General features: G+C 42.6%; 1 protein-coding gene across 2 annotated transcripts in view; it reads right to left on the bottom strand.

Annotated features, from left to right (window-relative positions):
- tbc1d32 (TBC1 domain family, member 32) overlaps nucleotides 1–26,591 on the bottom strand; it is a 241,352-nt gene that overhangs the window by 75,646 nt on the left and 139,115 nt on the right. For both annotated transcript variants that reach the window (XM_072279190.1, XM_072279195.1), the window contains exon 22: nucleotides 11,219–11,338. In XM_072279190.1, coding sequence (XP_072135291.1) covers nucleotides 11,219–11,338 — 120 coding nt within the window. The remainder of the gene's footprint in view (nucleotides 1–11,218; nucleotides 11,339–26,591) is intronic.

Here is a 26,591-nt window from a genome sequence, read left to right as displayed (position 1 = left end):
TAGACAAGCATACGAATGTAAGTTAGTCCATGCACCAACAGGATAAACAAATTCTGTGCTATAGTTCATATCTGAGTAGTATTCTAACAGACAACTATAGTATCAATATAGGCAGAACTTAATAAGACATCCACTTGAGGTCTTTAAATATAAGATTTAGCCAATGACCCTTGATACTGAGACCAATTATTTAAACGATATATCAACTACATTTTAATCAAAGCTGATTTACAAAACAGTAAACTTAAGCATCCTATCACAAATCAACATTGGAAAGTAAGTCTAAAACACCTCTGTGCCCATAAAAAGTATTAATTCCCTGTCTCTCTGCACCCCCCCCCCACCAGCCCACCCCAGCTTGGAAGTTTTCATATTTTATTATTTTACAACATAGTGGATTTAATTTGGCTTTTTTTTGACACTGTTCAACAGAAAAAGACTCTTTAATGCCAAAATGAAAATAGATCTCTACAAGGCCACAATTAGAGGGTACCCATTTAAAACAGAGATGAGGAGAAATTTTTTTAGCCAGCAGGTTGTGGATTTATGGAATTCATTGCCACATACAGCTTTGGAGGCACGATTATTGAGGGTGTTTAAGGAGGAGATTGGTAGGTATTTAATTAGTCAGGGTATCAAGGGACATGGGGAAAAAGCCGGAAACTGGAACTAGATGGGAGAATAGTTTAGCTCATGGTCGAGTGGCGGAGCAGGGTCGATGGGGTGAATGGCCTACTTCTGTTCCTTTGTCTTGTGATCTTGTGATCTAAATTAATTGCAAATATAAACCACAAAATGATTGATTGTATAAGAATTCACCCCCTTCAAGTTAGTATTTAGTAGATGCACCTTTGGCGGCAATTACAGCCCTGAGTCTGTGTGGATAGGTCTCTACCAGCTTTGCACATCTGGACACTACAATTTTTCCCATTTCTTCCTCACAGAACTGCTCAAACTCTGTCAGATTACATGGGGGTCGTGAATGAACAGCCCTTTTGAAGTCCAGCCACAAATTATCAATTAGATTAATGTCTGGACTCTGACTTGGCCACTCCAAGACATTAACTTTGTTGTTTTTTTAGCTATTCCTGTGTAGCTTTGGTTTTATGCTCGGGGTCATTGCCTTGCTGGAAAACAAATCTTCTCCGAAGTCGCCGTTCTCTTGCAGACTGCATCACATTTTCCTCCAGGATTTCCCTGTATTTTGCTGCATTCATTTTACCTTCTACAAGCCTTCCAAGGACAGCTGCAGTGAAGCATCCTGACAGCATAATGCAGCCACCACCATGTTTCACGGTAGGGATGGTTTTTAGTCTGATGGCCAAAAAGCTCAATTTTGCTTTCATTAGACCATAGAACCTTCTTTCAGCTGACTTCAGAGTCTCCCAGGTGCCTTCTGGCAAACGCTAGTTAAGATTTAATGTGAGGTTTTTTCAACAGTAGCTTTCCCTTTCCCACTCTCCCATAAAGCTGCGACTGGTGAAGCACCCGGGCAACAGTTGTATGCGCAGTCTCTTCCCATCTCATTCTCTGAAACTTGTAACTCCTCCAGAGTTGTCATAGGTATCTTGGTGACCTCCGTCACTAGTGCCCTTCTTGCACGGAGTTAGTCAGTTTTTGAGGACAGCCTGCTCTAGGCAGATTTATAGTTGTGCCATATTCTTTCCATTTTTTGATGATTGACTTAACCGTACTCCAAGGGATATTCAGTGACTTGTAAATTTTTTTGAATCCATCTCCTGACTTGTGCTTTCAATAACCTTATCGCGGAGTTGCTTGGAGAGTTATTTTGTCTTTGTAGTATAGTTTTTGCCAGGATACTGACTCACCAACAGTTGGACCTTCCAGATACAGGTGTATTTTTACTACAATCAACTGAAACACCTTGACTGCAAACTGGTCTCCAAAAACAGATCTCCATTGAACTAATTATGTGACTTCTAAAACCAACTGGCTGTACCAATGATGATTTGGAATGTCATTTTAAAGGAGGGTGAAAATTTATGCAATCAATTATTTTGTATTTTATATTTGTAATTAATTTAGATCATTTTGTAGAGATCTGTTTTCACTTTGACAAGAAAAAGTCTTTTTCTGTTGATCAGTGTCAAAAAAGACAAATTAAATCCGTGATTCAATGTTGTAAAATAATAAACATGAAAACTTCCAAGAGGGGTGAATTCACAAGCACTGTAGCATCCCTTTTCTATATTAATTGATTGCTGCATAACAGTTATTGCAAATTATTCATTCTGTAATCAAAATGAGGACGACACAAAGGTTGGTGGTGTTGTGGATAGTGTAGAGGATTGTCGAAGATTGCAGAGAGACATCGATAGGATGCAGAAGTGGGCTGAGAAGTGGCAGATGGAGTTTAACCCAGAGAATTGTGAGGTGGTACACTTTGGAAGGACAAACTCCAAGGCAGAGTACAAAGTAAATGGCAGGATACTTGGTAGTGTGCAGGAGCAGAGGGATCTGGGGGTACATGTCCACAGATCCCTGAAAGTTGCCTCACAGGTAGATAGGGTAGTTAAGAAAGCTTATGGGGTGTTAGCTTTCATAAGTCGAGGGATAGAGTTTAAGAGTCACGAGGTAATGATGCAGCTCCATAAAACTAGTTACGCCACACTTGGAGTACTGTGTCCAGTTCTGGTCGCCTCACTATAGGAATGATGGGAAAGCATTGGAAAGGGTACAGAGAAGATTTACCAGGATGCTGCCTGGTTTGGAGAGTATGCATTATGATCAGAGATTAAGGGAGCTAGGGCTTTACTCTTTGGAGAGAAGGAGGATGAGAGGAGACATGATAGAGGTATACAAAATATTAAGAGGAATAGATAGAGTGGACAGCCAGCACCTCTTCCCCAGCGCACCACTGCTCGGTACAAGAGGACATGGCTTTAAGGTAAGGGGTGGGAAGTTCAAGGGGGATATTAGAGGAAGGTTTTTTACTCAGAGAATGGTTGGTACATGGAATGCACTGCCTGTGTCAGTGGTGGGGGCAGATACAGCAGTGAAATTTAAGAGACTACCAGACAGATTTATGGAGGAATTTAAAGTGGGGGGTTATATGGGAGGCAGGGTTTAAGGGTCGGCACAACATTGTGGGCTGAAGGGCCTGTACTGTGCTGTACTATTCTATGTTCTAGGTGAAATAGGCAAAGGTTAAAAATTAATTAGAATACAAATCAGAAGAACAGAAAATGCTTCCGGCATTTTCAAAAGCAGGTCACAAGAAATTACGATGGTAAAGAAAAGCTTTTAATTGCTAGTTGCACTTTTAGCCTTAAAAATGAAAACCATGTATTCAGTTCTGCTCTGGAAACTTAAGCATATAATTCAATCAGACAGCAGCACACTGACATTGAGGACTGATGTCTTGGGAGGTGCATGTTGTGTCTGTGCACAACTACATATCGATTAAATAAAAGCAGGTACATGGGAGATGGCTTTAACTGGTGTATCACATGAGGGAGTGAGAGGGAGAGAGGGGAGGGGTGGGGGAGGGGGAGGGAGGGAGGGGGAGAGAGAGAGAGAGAGAGAGAGCAAACAACGCAGACTACATAGTGCTGGGGGGGACGGTCATTGCTTTAAATAAATAGATCCATACATTACACTTCTTCCCCCTTTAGATTAATGATAAGTGTATATGTACAAAGCATTCAATTGCCCTTTCATAAGCCCATATTCCCAATAAACATGTTTTCACAGTAACAGTCCACAACTAACTTCACAGTTCTAATGGTTTAGTCTTTTGGGAGACACTCTGCTTCTTTCAGGATAGTGCCTCCGGACCTGTGGAGTGGCATCAGGTTTGGCAGGTTTCTTGTCAACAGTAACATTCTTGTTATGTCTCTGGGCCTGTGCTGTGGTATCAACTTTAGTAGGTGTCTTGCCTAAGACGACTTTCTTGGTTTCTGGTGTCATGATGCTGTCAGTGATGTGATCATCACTGAGAGGTAAGTCCAGTGACTGTAATGTGCCCGTCTTGTTGGATGCAATCGACTCTGGTGTGTTCTTTGGTTGAGCATCCAGTATCTGGTCCACATGATGTCTCTATGCCTGATCTCCAACATCCACTGTGTACAATAGTGGTCCAGTTCTTGTAGCTATCCTACCAGGTGTCTACCTGTCTTCTCAGTAATCATGCGCTAGGACTTCCTGTCCAATCTCAAAGCTCCTTCCTGCTTCACTTGGCAACCAGTTGAACTGTTTATTCTGCACTTCCCTCCGTAGATCTGGTTTCAGGAGATCTATGTGAGATCTCAGATTCCTGCTCATGAACAGCATTGCAGGTGTTTGATTTGTTGTTGCATGAACAGAGTACCGATACATAAAAAGGAAGTTGTCCACCTTGTACTGTAGTGAAGTGTCCTCCTTGTCCATCGTTTTAATGAACATCTTGAAGGTTTGGATAAACCTTTCAGCTAACCCATTTGTTGCTGAGTGATGAAAAGCTTCAGGAACAGCTGGAATTCTTCTGACGTGTATTGTGGTCTGTTGTCACTCACATTTTGTTCTAGTAAGCCATTTCTGGTGAAGATAGTCCTCAGAGTGGAGACAGTCTTTGCTGAGGTGGTTGACTTTATTGGTATAACCTCCGGCCACTTCGAATGAGCATCCACAGCAATCAGAAACATGGAGTTCATGAATGGCCCAGCAAAGTCAAAATGCACTCTTTGCCATGGTGACGACACCACTCCCACGGGTGTAATGGTGCCTGTGGGGGTGCATTTTGAACTTTTTGGCATCCCGAACATCTTTTGGCTAAATTTTCGATCTGTTTATCTATTCCCTTCTCAGACATCTTCTCATTAGTATTAAGCAGTTGTGACAGCCTCTGGTTAGTACTACCATTTGGGCTGCCATTGCCTGTTGATGTCACACTAAGAGCTTTGATTGAGTGCCAGTTCTATTTGGATTTTTCTCAACCATTCACATCCAAAGAATGCTGGCTGTCCACTTTTCAATGCATAAACGTGTAATTGTTGGGTTTGGCCTCCACACATCACATTTATTTCAGTTTGCCTTTGGGAAAAATTTTTTCACCTGTGTAAATTTTTAGCTCCACTGAGGTCTTCTCTAATGGTATCACAGAAAACAGTCTGTTGTAGTCAGCCTCTGGAATTATGGACAAAGCTAACCTTGTATCCAGCTGCATTTTCCGTTTTATACCAACACATCTATTGTGATCCAGGTGATTTTGTGATCTGCTTCAGTTATACGACGCAGTTCTAGGCATGTCCATTCACCTTTGTCAGACTCTATGTTGTCTGATTCTGTTTTACATTTGGTAACTTTGTTTAGTTTTGTGTTTGAGATTTTTCACTCAGTTGTGCTTTTTGTCTGCCTTACATGTTCTCACTATGTGACCTTGTCTTTGAAACTTACTGCAGATTTTTTCTTTGAACCAACAGTCGTTTGCATTATGGGACGACTTGCCACATTGATAACATCTTTGGCTTTTTGCACCATTCAGGGACATTTATGTATTTCACATTCCAATCTCCTTTTCTGTAGTTCTGCTGCATCCTTTGCTGCAGCCTCTAATGATATTGCAATGGTCAATGCCCATTCTAAGGTTAGGTCTCTTTCAGACGGTAGCCTATTTTGAGTGCTTTGACAGTGCATACCACATACGCGCCTGTCCCTTAATGCATCAGAAGGTCCATTGCTAAAGTCACAGTACTGGGAAAGTATGCACAGTCCTGCAATGTGTTCAGAAAGGCTTTCATCTTCTGATTGGTTCCTTTTGGAAAATTTAAATCTCTCACCTATTGCCAGCAGTTTAGGGCTCAAGTGATTTTGTAAAATTGTAACAATTTCATCAAACAATGCCCCACCTCCCCCTCGTACCCCATCTGTTATTTATTTTTATACACACATTCTTTCTCTCACTCTCCTTTTTCTCCCTCCGTCCCTCTGAATATACCCCTTGCCCATCCTCTGGGTCCCCCCCCCCCGGTCTTTCTTCCCGGACCTCCTGTCCCATGATCCTCTCGTATCCCTTTTGCCAATCACCTGTCCAGCTCTTGACTCCATCCCTCCCCCTCCTGTCTTCTCCTATCATTTTGGATCTCCCCCTCCCCCTCCCCCTCCCACTTTCAAAGCCCTTACTCACACTTCCTTCAGTTAGTCCTGACGAAGGGTCTCGGCCTGAAACGTCGACTGTACCTCTTCCTAGAGATGCTGCCTGGCCTGCTGCGTTCACCAGCAACTTTGATGTGTGTTGCTTGAACTTCCAGCATCTGCAGAATTCCTGTTGTTTGATTCATCAAATGTCTTGCTTGCTGGCTTTGCAGGGGTTATTAAGATGCATAAGAGACTGTATATTCTAGGGCCCATTAAGCTAGGAAGTGCAGGGGCTTTTTTTGCTCCTCCACATTGTTTGTGTTACAGTACAGTTCCACCCTCTCAATATACGACTCCCAGCCTTCATTAGCACTATCAAATTTGTCAGTTTTCCTGAATGAAGCCATTGCCATGTTATTGTCATTTAAATTCAGTGCGTCTTTCACTGTTACTCACGTGTTCCTTTGGTAGCATCTGTGACAGCTTTCTCGTGCTGTTTAACTCTCGCTATTTCATCCTTTAACCGTTGGTGCAGTTTGTGCTATTTTCTGACATTCAGGTTTGTACTCATTGCCAATTTGTGTGACTGTGCACAACTACATATCAATTAAATAAAAGCACACTAAAAGCTAAAAGTGGGAGATAGCTTTAAATGGTGTATTCACAAGAGAGAGCACGAGAGTGAGAAGAGAGAGAGAGAGAGAGAGAGAGAGAGAAAGAAAGAAAACAATGTGCATGCACAGACAACAGATCAATATGTACTGCGGGGGGGGGGTGGTCCTTGCTCTGAAAGAAATAGATCCATATATTATAGTACACACTTTAAAATGTCCCCTTAAATATTCCGGTGGATCTTTAAAATCTCATTGATTTAACGAGATAAAGATAAAGGGGGTCAATTTTGCTTGGCTGCTGGTGACAAGAGCCAACCATTGGGATCAGTTATAGGGACCTTTTCTTTCCACGTTACATGTTAACGAATTGGATGACAGAATTAATGGCTTTGTGGCCCATTTTGCAGACAATACAAAAATAGGTGGTGTTGAAGAAGCAAGGAGTCTGAAAAAGGACTGGGGCAGATTGGGAGAATGGGAAAAGAAGTGGCAGATAGAATATTAGTGTAGGGAAGTGTATGGAAATACACTTTGGATGAAGAAATAAGGGCATAGACTATTTTCTAAATGAGGAGAAAATTCAAAAGTTAGGGGTGCAAAGTGACTTGGGAATCCTTTTGCAGGATTTTCTAAAAGTTAACTTGCAGGTTGAGTCAGTGGCAAGGAAGGCAAATGCAATGTTAAGATTAATTGTGAGAGGACGAGAAAATAAGAGCAAGGGTGTGATGCTGAGACTTTATAAAGCAATGGTCAGACCCCACCTGGAATGCTGTGAGCAGCTTTGGGCCCCTTATCTGAGAAAGGATGTGCTGGCATTTGACAGGGTCCAGAGGAAGTTCACAAGACTGATTCTGGGAAAGAAAGGGTTAATATAAGAAGAGCATTTGATGGCTCTGGGCGCGTACTCACTGGAGCTTAGAAGAATGAGGGGGCAACCTCACTGAAACCTATCAAATATTGACAAAGTGGATGTGGAGAGGATGTTGCGATAGTGGGTGAATCTAGGACCGGAGGGCACAGTCTCAGAATAAAGGGATGTCCATTTAGAACAGATATGAGAAGGTATTTCTTTAGCTAGAGGGTGGTGAATCTGTGTAATTCACTGCCACATATGGCCATGGAGGCCAAGTCATTGAGTCTATTTAAAGCAGATGTCGATAGGTTCTTGGTAAAGGGGAGAACGCAGGAGAATGGGCTTGAGAGGGACAATTAATCGGCTATGATGGAATGGCAGAGCAGACTCAATGAGCCAAGTGGTCCAATTCTGCTCCTATTTCTTATGGTCTTGGACTAGCGATCTGAAGGTCGTGGGTTCAAGCCTCGGCCAGGGCAGCGTGTGTGTCCTTTAGCAAGGCGCTTAACCACACAATGCTCCAGTCTACCCAGCTGATAATGGGTACTGGCAAAAAATGCTGGGGGTTAAACTCACGATAGACTGGCGTCCTATCCAGGGGGGAGTCTCGTACTCTCAGTCGCTTCACGCCAAGGAAACTGGCATAAGCACTAGCCTGATGGGCCACAAGGCTCGTAATAGACTTCAATCTAATCTATATTAAAGTCTATTAATTTGCAACATGCTCAATGGACAATAAATTAGAAGACACATTTTGAGCTTTTTTCTTTAATCGCAGTGTTTAATCTTTTAGATTTTTCCTTAAATTGTGCAGCCAAAACACCTAGTCAATACTCTGTTCTTGCTGCTGCCATCAGGAAGGGCGTACAGGAGCCTCAAGGCTCACACCACCAAGTTCAGGAACAGTTATTACCTCTCAACAATCAGACTCTGGAATAAATGGGGATAATTTAACCCACCCCAATACCGAACTGTTCCCACAACCCATGGGCTCACTTTCAAGGAATCTTCATCTCATGTTCTCAATATTTATTGCTTACTTTTTTTTGGTAAAATGAAGGGTCTCGGCCCAAAACATCATTGTTTACTCTTTTCCATTGATGCTGCCTGGCCTGCTGAGTTCCTCCAGCATTTCGTGCGTGTTGCCTTAGAACATTTCTGTTATGAGGGGAAACTGGGCAAGGTGGGCTTGTTTTCCATGAAGAAGAGGAGGCTGATAGAGGTGCACAGACTCATAGAATAAAAGAACACAGAATCAAACTCTTCAGCCCAACTAGTCCATGCTAACCACAGCATCCTTCTTGCTAGTCCCAGTGGTCCTTGTCTGGCACATAGCTTGCCAAATTCCACCCCTCCATTTACCTATACAAAGTACCTCTTAAATGTTGCAACTGCAAGAGCTGTGACTTCTTCCTCTGCCAGATCATTCCATAGACTCACTATCCTCTATGGGAAGAAGTTACCTCTCAGGTCTCTTTTAATCTCTCCTCTCTTATCTTGTATCTGTGCCCTTCAGTTTTGGACTCCCCAACCCTGGGGAACAGACTATAATCACCCATCTTATCCATACCCTTCATAATTTTATAAACTTCTGTAAGATCACCCTAATTCTCCTGTGCTCTAAGGGATAAAGATACCCCCTCCCTCTATAATTCAAGCCCTCTAATACAGGCAGCATCTTCGTAGATCTGTTCTGTACCCTCTCCAGCTTGACAATGTCTTTCCTATATAGGATAATTAAAATTGTACACAATACTTAATGTGTGAACTTATTAATGACTTACATAACTGCCATAATGCCTTTAATCCTAAATTCCATGCCCTGTTGATGAAAGCCAGCATGCTAAAGGCCTTCACCACCACCATATTTACCTGCATGGCTACTTTCAGCAAACTGTGCACTTGTAATCCCAGGTCCCTCTGTTTCACAACACTCATTAGAGCCTTACTTACCCTGTCCTACTCTGGTTTGGCTGTCCATCATCGAATGCTTACCTAAGTCGAAATCTATTTGCCATTCTTTAGCCCATCTCCTCAATTGATCAAGATTTTCTTGCAATTCATTGCAACCTGCTTCACAATCAATAAGACACCCTAATTTAGTAACAGCAAACTTGCTAATTATGCAATATATAGCATCGTGCAAAAGTCCAAGGCGCATATATATATATATATATATATATAGAGAGAGAGAGAGAGAGAGAGAGAGAGAGAGAGAGAGAGAGAGAGAGAGAGAGAAGAGAAAGAGAAAGAGAAAGAGAAAGCAAGGATTGAGAATGGGAAGGGGGTAGGGAGGGAGGGAGGGAGTGGAAAGCACCAGAGGGACATTCTGTAATGATTAATAAACCAACTGTTTGGAATCAAATGCTTTGCCTGGTGTTTCAGGATTAGGTCGGTCTGCACCCTTGCTATCCCCTGACCCTGGCACTCCTCTGCCACTTGTTCCACATTCCTTCCGCGGTGCTCACCTCTCACCATCCTTTGCTCCCACCAGATTTACAAACTTGCTCTCCATGTTGACAAATGCAGTACTGTGCAAATATCTAAAGCGCCCTAGCTATATACATGTGTCTAAGGCTTATATACAGTGATGTATATTTCACCTCAATGTCATTTAGGAATATCAAAGGTCCCAACAATGAAGCCTTGGGACACCCAAATTGTCACACACCACCAGTGGCAAGACTAATATTCAACCATCATGTTCTGCTTCCAATCACTGAGCCAATTCTCAATCCACCTCAGTAGATCCTCTTGAATCACACGTGACCTAACCTTCCAGATCAACCTATCATGCAATACCTTGCCAAAGGCCTTGCTAAAGTCCAGATAGGTAGCATCCACAGTCTTTACCAATCCTCTTAGTTACCTCTTCAAAAATCTCCAAATGATTCATCAGACAACCTCCCATGCACAAAACCATGATGACTATTCCTGATTGGGATAGAATCATGGTAGGAAATTTCCAGCATTGCAGAGGTATTTAAAGCAGGAAAGCATAGGGTTAGTCGGGGACTTATTGGAGTTCTGAGAAATCTGGGCAAACACACTACCCGAGTGCATGGAATTTGCGGATGGTGCTGTTCCTTCATAGCTGTAACTCTCATCCTTCTGCAGGAATAGTGACAATGGACCCCAATGATGTTAACGGAAGTGTGGGGAACTTAGCCAGTTTAAAAGAAATCAGAGACTCTGTGTTTAAGAAGAGTTTGGAAAACAGGACCACAGTATAATTAAGTGGACAGAGATGCTGTACCATCTGCATTTCCAATTAGATGTCAGACAGTTACTATCAGCGTTGAAGCTGTATAGCTGGGAAAGTTTTCAAAGAAACTTTTGTGAATTACTGTATTGTGCATATAATGCACACTGCAGCCTGGTGCACTGATAATAGAAATGAATGCTCGGGGTGAATATTGGGTGCTTATCATTGGTGATGCCTAGTCCTCAGTGTTGTTGAGTTTCATTAGTGTAGATGGAGCATCATTCAAACATGTAATCTTATTTCTAAACCAAAGTAATTCATATTAAAATGCAATTTTCTTGATAGTTAAAAGTAAATCTTTAGCTAAGTTTTAAGATGAACAATTTATCTTTATGTAACAATATGTAGAACAATTTTTTTAAGATACATCAACTATAAAGTATTTTCAAGAAAAAAAACTGTTCCACTTACAACAATTGAGCTAGGCACTTCACGTAAGGAATATTCTGCTTTGTTTGGTAGTGGCAGATTACCAATAAGTTCATAGACAGCTTGGTAAGATGAGAGTATGTTTGCCAGAGCTAGGAATGACTTAAAACAAAGAAAAATTATGTAAATATTCATAAAATTTTAAATAACATTTCTTAGCAGTATGGAAGAAAAATACTCCTGGCTGAAAACAGAAAAATAACTGTACAGCCACACTTCACATTAAAGTATTCTACTGTGACAACATATTTCCCGTAATTAAAGTAAACTAACATATGCCGATTGCAAGGCCAATACAAGCCAGAGGATGTTATGATCATTGTACAAGGACATAATATATTTAAATAACTGCAAATCTGTTACCCTAGGTAACTCAAGTTGTTGCTTTAGCTATGACTATATTCCATAAGACCATAAAGTATAGGAACAGAATTAGGTTATTTGGCCCATCAAGTCTGCTCCACCATTTCGTCATGGCTGATCCATTTTTCTTCTCAGCTCCTCCCTTCCTCTCCACCTCCCGTATCCCTTCATGCTAAGAGCAATTAAGAATCTATCAACCTCTGTCTTAAATATACATACAGTCTTGGCCTTCACAGCTGCTTGTGGCAACAAATTCCATAGATTAACCACTATCTGGCTAAAGAAGTTCCTTCGTATCTATTCTAAAAGGACACCTTTCTATTCTGAGGCTGTGTACTCTGTTAGACTCTCCCACCATAGGAAACATCCTTTCCACATTCATTCTATCATGGCCTTTCACCATTTGAAAGGTTTCAATTAGGTAACCCCCATTCTTCTGAATTCCAGTGAATGCAGGCCCGGAGCCATCAAAAACTCTTCATGTGAAAAGTTGTTCATTTTCAGGAACGTCCTTTGAACCTTCTCCAGTTTCAGCACATACTTTCTAAGGGGCCCAATACTGCTCACAATACTCCAAAGGAGGCCTCTTCGGTGCTTTATAAAGTCTCAATTTACAAACTTGCTTAATATTCTAGTCCTCTTGAAATTGATGCTGACATCGCATTTGCCTTCCTTACCACAGACTCAACTTGCAAATTAACCTTCAGAGAATTCTGCATAAGTACTCCCTAGTCCCTTTGCGCCTCAGATTTTTGTTGTTTCTCTCCATTTATAACACTTTCATTTCTTCTACCAAAGTGCATGAGTATTCCATCTGTCACTTCTTTGCCCATTCTCCTAATCTGCCTAAGTCCTTCTGTAACCTCTCTACTTCTTCAAAACTACCTGCCCTTCCACCTATTTTCGTATAGTTTGCAAACTTTGCAACAAATCCATCAATTCCATTATCCAAACCATTGATGTATAACATGAAAAGAATCAGTCCCAGCAGAGACCCCAGTGGAACACCACTAGTCACCAGCAGCCAACAAGAAAAGGCTCCCTTTATTCTCACACTTTGTCTCCTGCCAATTTATCCTTGTTACAGTCTTTCCTGTAATACCATGGGTTCATTGCTTGTTAAGCAGTCTCATGTGTGGCACATTGTCAAAGGCCTTCTGAAAATCCAAGTACACAACATCAACTAATTCTCCTTTGTCTATCCTGCTTGTTATTTCTTCAAAGAATTCCAAAAGATTTATCAGGCAAGATTTTCCCTTAAGGAAATGATGCTGACTATGACCTATTTTATCATGTGCCTCTAGGCACCATATCCTTAATCAACTCCAACACCTTCCAAACCACTGAAGTCAGACTAACTGGCCTATAATTTCTTTTCTTTTGTCTCTTTCCCTTATTGAGGAGTGGAGTGATTTTGCAATTTTCCAGTCTTCCCAAAGCATTCTAGAATCTTGTACTTCTTGAAAGATCATTACTAATGCCTCCACGATCTCTTCAGTCACCTCTTTCAGAACCCTGGAGTGTACACCATCTGGTGCAGGTGACTTATCTACCTTCAGACCTTTCAGTTTTTCAAAAACCTCCTCCCTAGTAATGGTAACTTCACACACTTCATGACCCCTGACAGCTGGAACTTCCACCATACTGCTAGTGTCTTCCACAGTGAAGACTGATGAAAAATACTTATTCAGTTCATCCACCATTTCCTTGTCTCCTATTACTATCTCTCCAGCATCATTTTCCTGTGGTCTAATAACCACTGTCACGTCTCTTTTACACTTTATGTATCTAAATAAACTTTTGGCATCCTTTTTAACATTATTGGCTAGTTTACTTTCATATTCCATTTTCACCGACTTAAAGACTTTTTTAGTTACCTTCTATGGTTTTTTAAAGCTTCCCAATCCTCTAACTTCCCACTAATTTTTGCTCTATTATATGTCCTCTCTTTGGCTTTTATGTTGGCTTTGGCATCTCGTTAGCCATGGTGGTGTTGTCTTGCCTTTAGAATACTTCTTCTTTGTGATGTATATAGCCCATGCCTTCCGAAATGCTTCCAGAAATTCCAGCCATTACTGCTCTGCCATCATCCCTGCCAGTATTCTTTTCCAATCAATTCTGGCCAACTCCTCTCTCAGGCCTCTGTAATTGCCTTTACTTATTTACTTACTTATTGAGACACAGCGCAGAATGGACCCTTCTGGCTCTTTGAGCTGCACCACCCACCAATACCACGCCCCCCCCCCCCCCCCGTTAATTTAATCCTAGCCAAGTCACAGGACAATTTACAATCACCAATTAGCCTACCAACTGGTATGTCTTTGGAATGTGGGAGGAAACTGGAACATCCAGTTTCCACAGGCAGAATGTACAAACTCCTTACAGACAGCGGTGGGAATTGAACCTGGATTGTCTGTACTGTAAAGCACAGTGCCACTGTAAAACTGATTACATCTGACTTTCGCTTCTCCTTCTCAAATTTCAGGGTGATCACTTGCCACTCAAGGTTCTTTTACCTTAAGATCTCTAATCAATTCTCGTTCACTGCACAACACCCAATCCAGAGCAGCTGAATCCCCTAGTGCGCTGCACTAAAAATCCCATGAGCTACTCTAAAAAGCCATCTTGTTGGCATTATAGAAATTCCCCCTCTTGGCATCTAGCACCAATCTGATTTTCCCAACCTATCTGCATAAAGAAATCTCCCATGACTATTGTAGCACTGCCCTTTTGGCACGCATTTTCTATCTCCTGTTGTAGACCACACCCTTAGTACTGTTTGATGGTCTGTATACAACTTCCATCATGGTCTTTTTACCCTTGTAGTTCCAAAGCTCTATCCACAATGGTTCAAAACCTGCTGACCCCATGTCACCTCTTTTGATCTTATTTTTTTACCAACAGAGCAATGCCACCCCGTCTGCTTTCCTGCCAGTCCTTTTGATACAATATGTATCTTCAAACATTAAGTTCCCAGCTATAATCTTCTTTCAGCCATGTTTCAGTGATGCCTACATCATACATGCCAATCTGCAACGGTGCTACAAATTCATCTACCTTATTGCATATATTGCACACATTCAAATATAACACCTGTATTTGCGCTTTTCAATTTTGTCCACCTTTTACGTTGCAACTCATCCTATATACTGCAATTTTGCCTTATCATCAGCTTCTCCTTGCTAGGAGTCTCATTATACATTGCCTCTGTTTATAAACCAATTACCTTGTCTTCAAGCAGCATCACTCCAGTTCCGATCCCCCTGCCAAATTAGTTTAAACCCACCCAAACAACTCCAGCCAACCTGCCTGTAGGAATATTCAACCCCCTCGGATTCAGGTGTAACCCATCTCTTTTGTACAGGTCATACCTTCCCCAGAAGAGACCCTAATGATCCATAAATCTGAACCCCTGTCCCCTGCACAAGTTCTTTAGCCATACATTCAACTATTCTTACCCTCACTGGCACATGACACAGGCAGTAATCCAGAGATTTGTATCCTGGAGGTCCTGTTTCTCAACATTCTACCTGGCTCCCTAAAATCTCTCTTCAGGACCTCCTCACCTTGTCTACCTACGTCATTGATGCCAATATGGATCAGGACTTCCGACTGCTCACCCTCACCCTTGAGAATGCCATGGACCTGATCAGAGACATCCCTGATTCTGGCATCTGGGTTTCTCTATCACGCCCACAGAACCTTGTCTCTACTCCTCGGTCTAAGGGATCGTCTATCAACACTGCAATCCTCTTCACCTCTTTGCTCTTCTGACCACAGCACCAAGCTCAGTACCAGAGACCTGCACCCCCCCCCACCCCTGGTAAGTTGTCCCCGTCAATTGTATCTAAAGTTGTATACTTATTATTGAGGGGAATGGCCACAAGTGTAATGTACCGGCTATGCATTTCCCTTCCTTCTCCTGACAGTCACCCAGTTACCTGCAATCTCGGGTTGATTATCTCCCTGTAGCTCCTATCTATCACCTCCTCGTTCCCCCGTGTGACTCAAAGGTCATTGAGCTGCATCTCCAGTTCCTTAATACATTCTCTCAGGAGCTGCAATTCGGTGCACCTGGCGCAGATGTGTTCACTTGGAAGACTGGAGGTCTCCCAGACTTCCCACATCCTACACACGGGACAAAACACTGCCCCTGGAGCCATTCTCACTAAACTACTATGCCCTAACAGATGAGGAATGAACAAATAGGAACAGAGAGAGCTTAACTTGTGAGACACTTTACCTCAGCCAAGTCTGATCTCGCTTCAGCTTGATGATTCAAACCCACTCTAAAGACTGGCACAGTTCAAAGAATGGCCGCTCTGCTTGCACTTGTTATTTTTATTGGCCCTTTCTAATAATTCCTTCTTGTTGATTGGTCACTCCTCATCTCAGAGAAACTGCTGTGAAGTACTGCCTTTAAAATGTCGATCACAGCCCTGATTAAAAGTTAGCTCTTTTACACACCCACAACGTTGATTGTCCAACTCAGAGAAAACTGCCACGAAACTCTGCTTTTTAAATCTTGAATGCAGACCTGACTGAAAGGTAGCTCTTTTTACGCACGGCTGACTGGTCACTCAACTCAGAGAAGTTCCCACTTGAATCAAAAGGATGACAGCTCAAGATTCATTCTATGGCAATTACATAATACATAAGTCAACCTTTTTGCTGTGGTGAGGGTCCTTTAATAACTACATTAGACAAAAGATCCTGTCACCTCTCTGGTGAGTCCATATGATCTAGTTAAAAGATATGTAGAAACAAAAGGAGCTCCTTCTTATTTATCTTTGAACCAAAAAGAGAGCAGTATTATAGATTTCAGTAAGGCATTTGATAAGGTTCCCCATGCAAGGCTCATTCAGAAAGTAAGAATGCATGGGACCTTGCTTTGTGTAGCCAGAATTGGCTTGCCCACAAAAGGCAAAGGGTGGGTGTAGATGGTTCGTATCCTACAGTATATGGAGGTTGGTGACCAGTAATGTTCTGCAGGGATCTGTTCTGGGACCCCTCCTCTTTGTGATTTTTATAAATGACCTGGATGAGTAAGTAGAAGGGTGGGTTAGTAAGTTTGCTGATGACACAAAAGTTGAGAGTATTGTGGATTGTTTGGAGGGTTGTCAGAGATTACAGCAGGACATCAATAGGATGCAGAACTGGGCTGAGAAGTGGCACATGGAGTTCAACACAGCTAAGTGTGAAGTGGTTCATTTCGGTAGGTCCAATTTGAAGGTAGAAAACAATATTAATGTTGGCAGCGTGCAGGATCAGAGAGATCTTGGGGTCCATATCCATTGGACAGTCAAAGCTGATGTGCAGGTTGACAGTGCTGTTAAGAAGGCATATAGTGTGTTGGCCTTCGTCATAGGTGGGATTGACGAAGAACCGTGAGGTAATGTTACCGTTGTATAAGGCTGTAGATCCTACTTGGAGTACTGTGTTCAGTTCTGGTCACCTCACTACAGGAAGGATGTGGATACTATAGAGAGAGTGCAGAGGGGATTTACAAGGATATTGCCTGGATTGCAGAATGTGCCTTATGAGAATAGGTTGAGTGAATATGACCTTTTCTCCTTGGACTGATGGAGGATTAAGAGGTGACTTGAGAGAGCAGTATAAGGTGATGAGAGGCATTGATCGTGTGGATAGCCAGAGGTTTTTTCCCAGGGCTGAAATGGCTAACACGAAGAGGCACAGTTTTAAGGTGCCTGGTAGTAGTTACAGGGGTGATGTCAGAGGTAAATTTTTCCACACAGAGAGTGGTGGGTGCGTGGAATGCACTGCCAGCAATGGTGGTAGAGGTATTACCAAAAGTTTGAGAAATCGATGCTTATGCCATCAGGTTGGAGACTACCCAAACGGAACATAAGGTGTTGTTCCTCTAACCAAAGTGTGGCCTCATCACAACAGTGGAGGAGGCCATGGATGGACATATCAGAATGGGAATGGGAAGTGGAATTAAAATGAGTGGCCACTGGGAGATCCCGCCTTTTCTACTGGAGGGAGTGCAGATGCTCAGTGAAGCAGTCTCCCAATCTACGTCGGGTCTCACCAATATACAGGAGGCTACACCAGGAGCACCAAACACAGTATATGACCCCAACAGACTTAAAAGTGAACTGTCGCCTCATCTTGAAGGACTAATCCGGAATCTAAAGAGTTTTGAAAAATTATCACTAATGCATCCACTATTTCTTGGGCTACTTCCTTAAGCACTCTGGGATGCAGAACATCTGGCCCTGGGGATTTATCTGCCCTTAATTCCTTCAATTTACCTAACACCACTTCCCTACTAACATGTATTTCCCTCAGTTCCTCCATCTCACTGGACCCTCTGTCCCCTACTATTTCTGGAAGATTATTTATGTCCTCCTTAGCGAAGACAGAACCAAAGTAGTTATTCAATTGGTCTGCCATGTCCTTGCTCCCCATAATCAATTCACCTGTTTCTGTCTGTAAGGGACCTACATTTGTCTTAACCAATCTTTTTCTTTTCACATATCTATAAAAGCTTTTACAGTCAGTTTTTATGTTCCCTGCCAGTTTTCTCTCATAATCTCTTTTCCCTTTCCTAATTAAGCCCTTTGTCCTCCTCTGCTGGACTCTGAATTTCTCCCAGTCCTCAGGTGAGCGGCTTTTTCTGGCTAATTTGTATGTTTCTTCTTTGGAATTGATACTATCCCTAATTTCCCTTGTCAGCCACGGGTGCACTACCTTCCTTGATTTATTCTCTTGCCAAACTGGGATGAACAATTGTTGTAGTTCATCCATGCGATCTTTAAATGCTTGCCATTGCATATCCACTGGCAACCCTTTAAATATCATTTGCCAGTCTATCTTAGCTAATTCACGTCTCATACCTTCAAAGTTACCTTTCTTTAAGTTCAGAACCTTTGTTTCTGAATTAACTATGTCACTCTCTATCTTAATGAAGAATTCCACCATATTATGGTCACTCTTATCCAAGGGGCCTCTCATGATAAGATTGCTAATTAACCCTTCTTCGTTGCTCAATACCCAGTCTAGAATGGTCTGCTCTCTAGTTGGTTCCTTGACATGTTGGTTCAAAAAACCATCCGCATACATTCCAAGAAATCCTCTTCCTCAGCACCCTTACCAATTTGGTTCACCCAATCTATGTGTAGATTGAAGTCACCCATTAAAACTGCTGTTCCTTTATTGCACGCATTTCTAATTTCCTGTTTAATACCATCCCCAATCTCACTACTGCTGTTAGGTGGCCTGTACACAACTCCCACCAGCGTTTTCTGCCCCTTAGTGTTATGCAGCTCTACCCATTATCGATTCTCCATCCTCCTGGCTAATGTCCTTCCTTTCTATTGCGTTAATCTCCTTTCTAACCAGCAATGCTACCCCACCTCCTTTACTTTCATGTCTATCCCTCCTAAATATTGAATATCCCTGAATGTTGAGCTCCCATCCTTGGTCACCCTGGAGCTACATCTCTGTGATCCCAACTATATCATATTCATTAATAACAATCTGCACTTTTAATTCATCCACCTTATTACGAATGCTCCTTGCATTGACACACAAAGTCTTCAGGCTTTCTTTTACAACACTCTTGGCCCTTATACAATTATGTTGAAAAGTGGCCCTTTTTGATTTTTGCCCTGGATTTGCCGGCCTGCCATTTTTACTTTTCATCTTACTACTTTTTGCTTCTACCCTCATTTTACACCCTTCTGTCTCTCTGCACTTGTTCCCATCCCATTGTTGTGAACTAACCTCCTCTCTCCTAGTCTCTTTAATTTGATTCCCACCCCCCAACCATCCTAGTTTAAAGTCACCTCAGTAACCCTCGCAAATCTCCCCGCCAGGATATTGGACCCCCTAGGATTCAAGTGTAACCTGTCCTTTTCGTTAGGATGTAGAAAACCAGAAAAGCCAAATGCTTATTTGTCAAGAGGGCACACCAGGACTTAAGAAAAATAAGCAGGAGTAGACCATTTGGCCCCTTACACCTGCTCTTCCACTCAATAAGAATATGGCTAATCATTTAGCTTTGTACCATTTTTCACCACTCACCCCATATCCCCATATTCCTTAATATTCTCAATCTAACATTTCTGTCTTGAATATATTCAATGACTGAACTTTTCCAATCTCTAGGGTAAGGAATTCGAAAGACTACCTATTGCTCAATGAGAAAATTTTTCATCTCAATCCTCAATGCTGATACCTTATTTAAAGATGGTGACACTCGGCTCTAAACATCTTATCCAGAAGAAATAACATTTTGGCAACTAACCAATGTGACGAGAATACACATAAATTAAGATGTTTGCTGGCCTGGGCTAGCACCAGAGGCATCAGCAGTTGGTCTGCCACCTGTCCTCAGGGGAGGGAGAGATAAGGCACACAATGAAGCAGCATTTGGAGGTGTTAATGAAGGAGCCATCAGTCTGGGTATTGTCAAGAGCGGCTCCCCATTTGAACCCTGAACTGTTTGAAGTGATGGACAGGCGATCTGGAGATGTGTAATGAAGGGACGGGACAGAGAGCTGTCTAGAGCGGCTCCCCCTTTGAACCCTGAACTGTTTGAAGTGATGGACAGGCGATACCCCAGCAGGGGGATAAAAAGGGACAGGTTCGCTAAGGCAGGACACACACGACACCCGAGGTAACGAGACCCTGGAAGCGGTGCGCCTCTCACAAGTCGGTGGGAAGTACCGGGCCATAAACGCACAGGGTGGAAAGGTACGATCAGCGGGAACCCGGTGTGTGTCCACCCTCGCTTGGGTGCCGGGTTCACTGCAGAGGATCGACCGCATCTGGAGGAGGGGTCACAGTCGGTGACCTCAGGTGACATCACAAAGGACTTGCCCGAAAGCTGCTTGTGAGCAATATCGCCGGTCTGTGAGTGGAAGCCGTTTTGGAATGATCATTCGTTCTCGTTCTCTCTCTCCCTCCCCCCACGTTGTCCATCACCATGGCAACGATCACTGCGAACTGAACTAAATTGTACTGGACTTTGTGTCACTTTGAAATTGGTCATTCACCCCTAGACAACGATACAGCTTGATTGATCCTGTTATCTTAATTCTGTGCACATGTGTGTTTATCATTGCTGAACTGTTGCATTTATTATCCTTTCGATTACTGTGTGGCTTGTTTCTTTAATAAAACTTTCTTAGTTCTAGTAATCCAGACTCCAACTGAGTGATCCATTTCTGCTGGTTTGGCAACCCAGTTACGGGGTACGTAACACCAATCATGTTTAGTAGGAATTCTGTGTGCTTCAACTCTCAGTGATTAGTGGGCAGGTTTACTCAGGTCCCTTTGAAAACTTAATGCCAAATGGAAAAAATATTCTGTTTCTATCCTTTTTCTGCCAATGTGGATGAAGTCCCATTTTTCCCCACATTTTATTATCTCCCATTTTTTTACCCTTTCATTTAAACTGGCTCAGGTCCCCCAAAATTATCTTCACAACTCACACTGCCACTCAGATTGGTCTAATCAACAAATATGGATACGTTATACCTTGATTTAGATTGTGAAAAGGTGGGCCCCTGTGCTGATGCCTGGTGCAAGCATTTAAAGGTGGCATGGATGAACTACAACAATTGTTCATCCCAGTTTGGCAAAAGAATAAATCAAGGAAGGTAGTGCACCCGTGGCTGACAAGAGAAATTAGGGATAGTATCAATTCCAAAGAAGAAGCATACAAATTAGCCAGAGAAAGTGGCTCACCTGAGGACTGGGAGAAACTCAGAGTTCAGCAGAGGAGGACAAAGGGCTTAATTAGGAAGGGGAAAAAAGATTATGAGAGAAAACTGGCAGGGAACATAAAAACAGACTGTAAAAGCTTTTATAGGTATGTAAAAAGGAAAAGACTGGTAAAGACAAATGTAGGTCCCCTGCAGACAGAAACAGGTGAATTGATTATGGGGAGCAAGGACATGGCAGACCAATTGAATAATTACTTTGGTTCTGTCTTCACTAAGGAGGACATAAATAATCTTCCAGAAATAGTAGGGGGCAGAGGGTCCAGTGAGATGGAGGAACTGAGCAAAATACATGTTAGTAGGGAAGTGGTGTTAGGTAAATTGAAGGGATTGAAGGGATTGAAGGCAGATAAATCCCCAGGGCCAGATGGTCTGCATCCCAGAGTGCTTAAGGAAGTAGCCCAAGAAATAGTGGATGCATTAGTGATAATTTTTCAAAACTCGTTAGATTCTGGACTAGTTCCTGAGGATTGGAGGGTGGCTAATGTAACTCCACTTTTTAAACAAGGAGGGAGAGAGAAACCGGGGAATTATAGACCGGTTAGCCTAACGTCGGTGGTGGGGAAACTGCTGGAGTCAGTTATCAAGGATGTGATAACAGCACATTTGGAAAGCGGTGAAATGATCGGACAAAGCCAGCATGGATTTGTGAAAGGAAAATCATGTCTGACGAATCTCATAAAATTTTTTGAGGATGTAACTAGTAGAATGGATAGGGGAGAACCAGTGGATGTGGTATATTTGGATTTTCAGAAGGCTTTTGACAAGGTCCCACACAGGAGATTAGTGTGCAAACTTAAAGCACACGGTATTGGGGGTAAGGTATTGGTGTGGGTGGAGAGTTGGTTAGCAGACAGGAAGCAAAGAGTGGGAATAAACGGGACCTTTTCAGAATGGCAGGCGGTGACTAGTGGGGTACTGCAAGGCTCAGTGCTGGGACCCCAGTTGTTTACAATATATATTAATGACTTGGATGAGGGAATTAAATGCAGCATCTCCAAGTTTGCGGATGACACGAAGCTGGGTGGCAGTGTTAGCTGTGAGGAGGATGCTAAGAGGATGCAGGGTGACTTGGATAGGTTGGGTGAGTGGGCAAATTCATGGCAGATGCAATTTAATGTGGATAAATGTGAAGTTATCTACTTTGGTGGCAAAAATAGGGAAACAGATTATTATCTGAATGGTGGCCGATTAGGAAAAGGGGAGGTGCAACGAGACCTGGGTGTCATTATACACCAGTCATTGAAAGTGGGCATGCAGGTACAGCAGGCGGTGAAAAAGGCGAATGGTATGCTGGCATTTATAGCGAGAGGATTTGAGTACAGGAGCAGGGAGGTACTACTGCAGTTGGACAAGGCCTTGGTGAGACCACACCTGGAGTATTGTGTGCAGATTTGGTCCCCTAATCTGAGGAAAGACATCCTTGCCATAGAGCGAGTACAAAGAAAGTTCACCAGATTGATTCCTGGGATGGCAGGACTTTCATATGAAGAAAGACTGGATGAACTGGGCTTGTACTCGTTGGAATTTAGAAGATTGAGGGGGGATCTGATTGAAACGTATAAGATCCTAAAGGGATTGGACAGGCTAGATGCAGGAAGATTGTTCCCGATGTTGGGGAAGTCCAGAACGAGGGGCCACAGTTTGAGGATAGAGGGGAAGCCTTTTAGGACCGAGATTAGGAAAAACTTCTTCACACAGAGAGTGGTGAATCTGTGGAATTCTCTGCCACAGGAAACAGTTGAGGCCAGTTCATTGGCTATATTTAAGAGGGAGTTAGATATGGCCCTTGTGGCTACGGGGGTCAGGGGGTATGGAGGGAAGGTTGGGGCGGGGTTCTGAGTTGGATGATCAGCCATGATCATAATAAACGGCGGTGCAGGCTCGAAGGGCCGAATGGCCTACTCCTGCACCTATTTTCTATGTTTCTATGTGCCCCAGTAGTCATGGCCTTTCAACCAAAAATTATCTATTTATTCTTATTCTGTTTTCTGTCTTATTAGCAATCCTCTATCCGCATCAGTACTCATGTGCTCCAATAGTCTCTTAATTCACATCTTATCTAAAGTCTTCTGAAACTGTAAATCCAACTCATTCATTGGTTCCTTTTTATTACAATTCTAATTACAAATCAAAAATTTCCCAATTTGCCAAATACAAACCTCTGCTATCGTATTATTATTTTCTAAGTGTCCCATTCCACTATGAAAGAATATAGCATTATCTCTATTACTGTTTTTCTTTCTATTTTTTCTCTTTCATCTTAATTTCATAACACTCCATAAGCTTTCTTAACTACCCTATCTAATGCTAATGAGGAGGGTTTAAACTAGATTTGCGGGGGCTGGGAACCGAAGTGAAGAGGCAGAGGACGGGGAGGTTGGAGCACAAGTAGAGACAGCTTGTAGGGAAGCTTGTGAGGAAGGATAGGCAGATGTTAGAGAACAGATGCACTCAGCCTGATGGTTTAAGATGTGTCTATTTTAATGCAAGGAGTATCATAAACAAGGCAGACGAACTTAGAGCGTGGATCAATATGTGGAACTGTGACGTTGTGGTCATTACAAACTTGGATTTCTCAGGGACAGGAATGGCTGCTGAGTGTGCCAGGCTTTAGATGTTTCAAAAAGAACAGAGAGGGAGGCAAAAGAGGTGGGGGCGTGGCATTGTTAATTAGGGATAATGTCACGGCTGCAGAAAAGGAGGAAGTCATGCAGGGATGGTCTACTGAGTCAGTGTAGGGGGAAGTCAGAAACAGGAAAGGGGCAATAACTCTACTGGGTGTTTTTTATAGACCCCCCAAACAGTAACAAGGATATCGAGGAGCAGATAGCAAGGCAGATTCTGGAACTGTGCAATAATAATAGGGTTGTTGTGATGGAAGATTTTAACTTTCCTAATATTGATTGGCATCTCTTTAGTGCTAAGGGTTTAGATGGAGTGGAGATGGTTAGGTGTGTTCAGGAAGGTTTCCTGATGTAATATGTGGATAAGCCAATTAGAGGAGAGGTTGTACTTGATCTGGTATTGGGAAATGTATCTGGTCTGGTGTCACATCTCTTGGTGGGAGATCATTTTCGAGGTAGTGACCACAACTCTATCTCCTTCACCATAGCACTGGAAAGGAAGGGACAGGAGCAGACAATTTGGGTAAACATTTAATTGAGGTAGGGGAAAATATGATGTTATTAGGCAGGAATTGGGAGCTGATGTTCTCAGGGAAATGCACAGCAGAAATGTGGCAAACGTTCAGGGAACATTTGCATGGAGTTCTGCAGAGGTACGTTCCATTGAGGCAGGGAAGGGATGGTAGAGTTAAAGAACCATGGTGTACAAAGTATGTAGAAAATCTAGTTAAGAAGAGAAGCTTATGAAAGGTTCAAGAAACTAGGTTCTGTTAAAGCTCTTGAATATTACAAGGGTGCTAGGAAGGAGTTTAAGAATGGGATTAGGAGAGTCAGAGAGGGCCATGAGAAGGCCTTGGTGAGCAGGATTAAGGAAAACCCCAAGGCATTCTACAAGTATGTGAAAAGCAAAAGGATGAGCTGTGTGAGAATGGGATCAATCAGGTGCAATGGTGGAAACGTGTGCATGGAGTCAGAGGAGGTAGCAGAAGCACTTAACGAATACTTTACTTCAGTATTTACCAGGGAAAAAGAACTCGGCAATTGTAAGGATGACTTACAGCGGACTGAAACGTTTGAGCATATAAACATTAAGAAAGAGAATTTGCTGGAGTTTTTGAAAAGTATTAAGTTAGATAAGTCAACGGGTAACTCAGGCTACTGTGGGAAGCAAGGGAGGATTGCTGAGCCTCTTGCAACGATCTTTCCGCCATCAATATGGACGGGAGAAGGACTAGAGGATTGGAAGGTTGTAAATTTTGTTCCCTTGTTCCAGAAAGGGAGTAGGGATAACCCAGGAAATTATAGAGCAATTAGTCTAACTTCAGTGGTGGGCAAGTTGTTGGAGAAGATCCTGACAGGCAGGATTTATGAGCATTTGGAGAGACATAATCTTATTAGGGATAGTCAGCATAGCTTTGTCAAGGGCAGACCATTCCTCACGAGCCTGTTTGAATTCTGTAAGGATGTAACAAAACACATTGATGAAGGTAGAGCAGTTGATGTGGTGTGTATGGATTTCGCCATGCAAAGCTCTTTCAGAAAGTAAGGAGGCATGGGATCCTAGACCTTGCTTTGTGGATCCATAATTGGCCTGCCCGCAGAAGGCAAAGAGTGGTTGTAGATGGTTCATATTCTACTTGGAGGTCGGTGACCAGTGGTGTTCCGCAGGGATCTGTTCTGGGACCCCTCCTGTTTGTGATTTTTACAAATGACATGGATGAAGAAGTAGAAGGGTGGGTTAGTAAGTTTGCTGATGACACAAAGGTTGGGAGTGTTGTGGATAGCCTGGAGGGTTGTCAGAGGTTACAGCAGGACATTGATAGGATGTACAACTGGGCTGAGAAGTGGCAGATGGACTTCAACCCAGATAAGTGTGAAGTGGTTCATTTTGGAATGTCCAATTTAAAGACAGAATATAACATAAATGGTAAAACTCTTGATAGTGTGAACGATCTGAGAGAATTTGGGGTCTGTGTCAAAAGGACACTCAAAGTTGCTGCTTGAGTTGACAGTGTTGTTAAGAAGATGTAGGGTGTGTTGGTATTCATTAACCGTGGGATTCAAGAGCCATGAGGTAATGTTACAGCTATATAAGACCTTGGTCAGACCCCACTTGGAGTACTGTGTTCAGTTCTGGTTACCTCACTACAGGAAGGATGTGGATACTATAGAGAGAGTGCAGAGGGGACTTACAAGGATATTGCCTGGATTGGAGGGTGTACCTTATGAGAATAGGTTGAGTGTACTTGACCTTTTCTCCTTGGATTGATGGAGGATGATAGAGGTGTATAAGATGATGAGGGACATTGATCATGTGGATAGTCAGAGTCTTTTTCCCAGGGATGAAATGGCTAACGTGAGGGGGCATAATTTTAAGGTGCTTGGAAATAGGTACCGAGATGATGTCGGGAGTAAGATGTTCACACAGAGAATGGTGGGCGCATGGAATGCATTGCTGGCGGCAGAGGTGGAAGCAGATACAATAGGGTCTTTTAAGAGCCTCTTAGATATAACCATATAACATAGGTGCATGGAGCTTAGAAAAATAGAGGGCTATGCGCTAGGGAAATTCTAGGCAGTTTCTAGAGTAGGTTACATGGTCGGCACAACATT

This window comes from Mobula birostris, chromosome 2, assembly GCF_030028105.1.
Source record: "Mobula birostris isolate sMobBir1 chromosome 2, sMobBir1.hap1, whole genome shotgun sequence".
Lineage (NCBI taxonomy): Eukaryota > Metazoa > Chordata > Chondrichthyes > Myliobatiformes > Myliobatidae > Mobula > Mobula birostris.
The sequence above is the reverse complement of the archived record's forward strand: the minus strand, read 5'-3'. Positions and strand labels throughout refer to the sequence as shown.